The sequence below is a fragment of the Haliaeetus leucocephalus genome, unplaced genomic scaffold (assembly GCF_000737465.1).
Source record: "Haliaeetus leucocephalus isolate CR32 unplaced genomic scaffold, Haliaeetus_leucocephalus-4.0 Scaffold175, whole genome shotgun sequence".
Classification (NCBI taxonomy): Eukaryota; Metazoa; Chordata; class Aves; order Accipitriformes; family Accipitridae; genus Haliaeetus; species Haliaeetus leucocephalus.
Genome location: NW_010972611.1, coordinates 733533 through 737915, shown reverse-complemented (window position 1 = coordinate 737915; position 4383 = coordinate 733533). Strand labels below are relative to the sequence as shown.

Below are 4383 nucleotides of genomic sequence, written 5' to 3'. Positions count from 1 at the left end.
CGCCCCGGGGCCGCCCCTGCCTCCGCGCCTGCTCCGTACCGAGCCGAGCCGAGCCGAGCCGAGCCGCTCCCGCCGCATGCCGGGACCGCGGGCGCTGCTGGGCCTGGGGCTGCTGGTAGCGGCAGGGGTTCGGGCGGGGGGACGCTGCCCGAACCGGGGCTGGGACCGGAGCTGGGACCGGGACCGAGAGCGGTGCCGTCCCCACCGCGCCATGCACGGGCCTAACGCGGGGTCCGGCCCGCGGGGGCTCCGCTTCCTCGGGTAATGGCTGCGGAGGGGACGTGCGGGGACCCCGGGGGAGGCGAAAATTGCAGGGGCGTCCGGAGGGTGGTAGAGGGTGCGGGGGCGTTAACGGGGGAGAGGGGTCGGGAAGGGCACAGGGGGGGGCAGTGGTGCACGGGGGGGGCTCAGCGCGGGGAGCTGGACACTGTCCCTGTCCCTATCCCCCCACTCCCACCCGCTTGCTGGCACTATGCAAAGTCAAGGGGATCATAGCTGCCCCCCCTGGCTGGCCCTGAACCCCCACACACACCCCCTAGAGCCGGGGTCTCGCCGGGTTTTAATGCCCCCAGGGGTGCCATCCTCCCTCCCCAGGCAGGACGAGGCCCAGGCCATCGACCAGGAGCTCTTCACGGAGTACAAGTTCAGCGTGGATCAGCTGATGGAGCTGGCAGGGCTGAGCTGTGCCACCGCCATTGCCAAGGTGGGCGTACAAGAGGCAGGTGGTGGTCCTGGGGTGGGGGGGGTGTCCCGCTTTCCCAGCGTAACCCTACGCTTCTTGCCCCACACCAGGCCTACCCACCCAGCTCCTTCACCACCAGCCAGCCTGCCGTGCTGGTGGTGTGCGGGCCAGGCAACAACGGCGGCGATGGCTTGGTCTGCGCCCGACACCTGAAAATGTTTGTGAGTCTCTTGTGCAGGCAGCTGCATGCTCCCCCCTAGGGAGGATGCCCGTCCCTGCACACCCCCGTACCCACAAGCTTTGGGGTTCTTGCTTCTCTGGCTTCTCCTGGTGCCAGAGCACCATTCAGGTCCCTTCTGCTCTTCCAGGGCTACCAGCCAACCGTGTATTACCCCAAACGCCCCAACAAGCCCCTCTTTGAAGGTTTAACCACCCAGTGCCAGAAGATGGACATCCCCTTCCTCCCCGAATTCCCAGCCGAGGTGAGAAGCAGTCCCTGGCTACGGAGCAGCTGCCCTCGGAGCCATGCCCGGGGCTGTTTTTCACCCACTGCCTCCCTTGCCACAGGCTGCACTCATCGATGAGCTCTATGGCCTGGTGGTGGATGCAATTTTCGGGTTCAGCTTCAAGGGGGCAGTGCGAGAGCCCTTCGGTAGCATCCTCAGCACCCTTGAGCGCATCACAGTGCCCATCGCCAGCATCGACATTCCCTCGGGTGAGTAAGAGCTGGACCTAGTGGAGGGAGGTGCCTGGCGGGGGTCTTCCTGGCTCTAGCCTGGCCTCGGGGCTTGTTGCAGGCTGGGATGTGGAGAAGGGGAAGGCAGACGGTCTCCAGCCCGACATGCTCATCTCCCTCACGGCACCCAAGAAGGCAGCAATGCATTTTGCCGGCCGCTACCACTTCCTCGGGGGCAGGTTTGTGCCTGCCGCGCTCCAGGAGAAATACACTTTAAACCTGCCACCGTACCCCGAGACAGACTGTGTCCTGCAGCTGACCTAGGGCTGGGGCTCAGCAGGGGCTTGGGGTGCTAGGCTAGGCTTCGGCACAGATCAGGGCCCAATTCTGTCAAAGCCACAGCTCTCCGCTAGGAGGATGCTCAGCACCTCACTGGGCTGCAGTCCTGCCCAGCTCTGCCAGCAGGATTGACGTTCACTGCAGACCAAAGCCCCCAGGAGCTTGTGACCGATGGAGCAGCTGCCAGGCAGGCTCTGTTTGGGGTTGCTACCTAATCTGAGTGGTTCTAGATGTACACACGATCCAGGATCCCGGGGTCTGCTACATATCTTGCACTTCAGGATAGTTTCATTGCAATAAAGATTTATTCATGCCCTTGAAAAATATATTTCAATACTCTGTGCTGTCTGTCCCCTTGTGTCCCTCTGCAACAGACCCACAGCAAATGGGTGCCTGCCCCAGGGCCTGGTGGGAACTGGGGTCACCTCTGATGGGAGGAAGGCTCAGGGAGAGAAATAAAGCTTGATCCAGCTTCAGACCAACTAGTCCCAGCCCAGCATCCCCAGGCAGCAAACACACAGCTGGGCCACGGCACTGGGCTCCACCTGGGAAGAGCCTGGAGCACCCTTGAGCACGCACCAGTGCCAGCAGGCAGGATTGGGACCCTCACAGCCAGGTGGTACCGGCAGCTGCGCAGCACAGCAGCCTTGGCCCTTGCTCATTCCGGCTCCTTCTTCCTTTTCTTCCTCCTCTTCCTGGGGCTGTGCCCAGCCTGGTCTGGCCCATCTGTGTCTTTTAGAGGTACCTCTGTCTCAGCTGGCTCTTCTTTGTCCTCCTTCTTCTCTGTCTCAACTGGCTCTTCTTTCTCCTCCTCCTCCTGCTTCTTCTTCTTCTTCCTCTTTGTAGCCTTCCCTTCCTCTCCTGCCACCTCCTTTTCTCTGCTTGGCTCCTGGTTCTTCTTCTTCTTCTTCCTCTTCACAACCTTCCCTTCCTGTCCCGCCGCCTCCTCTTCTCTGCTTGGCTCCTGGCCCTGCACCACTTCGGGATCAGCTCCATCCCTAGTCTGTTTCCTTTTTTTCTTCTTTTTTTCCTGTTTTTCCAGCCTCTCTGCTGGGTGGCTGCTCTCTGGTGGCTCATGCTGCCTCTCCTTGTGTTGGTATGTGGTCAGGAAGGCTTGCTCCTGCTCCTCCAGGCGTGCCAGCTTAGCGCTCATGGTCAGGCCATGACGGGCACCCCTGCAATGATCGTGGGCAGCTGGGGTCTGGCACCTCCCTGTCAGGGAATGTGGCCCCCAGCCCAGCCTGCTCAAAATCCCCGGCCAGGAGGGGGGAGCCCAACCATGCAGCCCCCACCAACCACGTACTTGTGTGCTGTGCGGCCCCCACACGCTCGCATCAGCTCCTCGTCCGTCAGCCTGCAGGACATAGACAGGACACGTCACCCCCAGCATCAGCTCCCCCTCGCAGCCCTTGTCCCTCCCCACTGCTGCATCTTGGGGACAGGGCATGCGCTGCTTGCCCAGGCTCACCTCCTGGCCGAAGAGAGGTCCAGCTTCTCCTCCTCGCTGCTCTCTGAGCCGGAGGGCAGCTTTGTGGACTCCTCCCCGCGTGCTGTGAGTGTGGCTGACTGCAGAGGAGAGAGGCAGAGGGGCTGCGAGAAAGGGGGACAAGGAAAAGGGGGCCCTGGGGGCCACAGCAGTGATGGGCTGGGGAGGCTGCACTGCGAGGAGGGTTGCAGAGTTCAAAACAGCCTTCAAAGAGATGCCAGCTGCTCGCCAAGCCACATCCCCAGGGCCAGTTACCTTCACAAAGCGGCCATACAGCATGCTGCCAGCACTGCTGGCCTTGCGGGGCTTCTTATTGCTGATTCTGACTCCCTGCTCGGAAAGCGTCTTCAAGGAGATGCCATCCTGGGGGGAGAGAAAGAGATACAAAGGGCTCAGGAGCATTTTGTCCGAGGGGCTTCGTCCCCTCCAGCAGCACCTCTCTGCCACCACAGTACCCGTGCAAGGTGCTGTGCGGTTAGGGGCTGCAGAGACATACAGCAGCCGTGCAAAGGGGACCCCAAAGCCCTCCCCTGCCTTCAACCCCCCCCCAGCCCCCCCAGCCCTCCTCCCTGCCCAGCCTCCACAGCGATGTTGGCAGCCGCCTTGTTGAAGACGTGATCCCACCAGTGGAAGGAGAAGGGCTCTGCCGCGTCATGTCCCACCTGCGGGGTGCAGAGGAGCCACCGAAATGGCTGCGGCCGGCGGCGGCTGCTGGGTCCGAGCCCCCGCCGGGCAGGGGGGCTGCACTCACCCCCGCCGTGCCGCACTTCACCTTCACCCGGATGGCCTCGGCGATGCCGTCCTCCCGCTTCCCCAGCCCCTGCCCTGGGGACAAGGACACCCGTCACTCATCGCAGTGGCTCCCCCCAGCCCCCCGCCGCCGGGGCAGGCCACCGGGGGCTGGGGCTGCTGCGAAACCCCGAGTGGGAGGGGTGGTGGGGGAGGCGGCGAGGCCGAGCCCTGCTCCTCCGGGACGGCCGGGGACCGGGGGACGGGCTGTGAGACCGGGGAGAGCCAGGGACCGGGGGGACGGGGCCTGGGGACCGCCGGGGGCACTCGGGGAGGAACAAGGGATGGCGGGACCGCGGACTGGGGGGACCACAAGCCGGCCCCCACCTCGCCGCCAGCCGTGCCGCCGTAGCTGGCTCTCCGCAAACCGCATCCCACGCCCCGGCGGCTCCGGGCCACTCATGGCGGCGG

The 4383-nt window shown here is 64.1% G+C and overlaps 2 protein-coding genes across 2 annotated transcripts; one reads left to right on the top strand and one right to left on the bottom strand.

The window, feature by feature from the left end:
• Window positions 1-76: 76 nt before the first annotated feature.
• On the top strand, window positions 77-1829 carry APOA1BP (apolipoprotein A-I binding protein). The gene is made up of 6 exons (XM_010564107.1): window positions 77-261; window positions 595-703; window positions 793-903; window positions 1051-1164; window positions 1250-1397; window positions 1480-1829. Exons 1-6 carry the CDS (start codon window positions 77-79, stop codon window positions 1680-1682), a joined length of 870 nt encoding a protein of 289 aa, XP_010562409.1. The 3' UTR covers window positions 1683-1829.
• A 350-nt stretch (window positions 1830-2179) lies between these two features.
• Window positions 2180-4345, bottom strand: GPATCH4 (G patch domain containing 4). The gene is made up of 8 exons (XM_010564185.1): window positions 4300-4345; window positions 3935-4008; window positions 3753-3845; window positions 3439-3546; window positions 3166-3263; window positions 3001-3051; window positions 2566-2872; window positions 2180-2242 (listed from the first exon to the last, which is right to left on the bottom strand). Exons 1-8 carry the CDS (start codon window positions 4343-4345, stop codon window positions 2180-2182), a joined length of 840 nt encoding a protein of 279 aa, XP_010562487.1.
• Window positions 4346-4383: the final 38 nt, after the last annotated feature.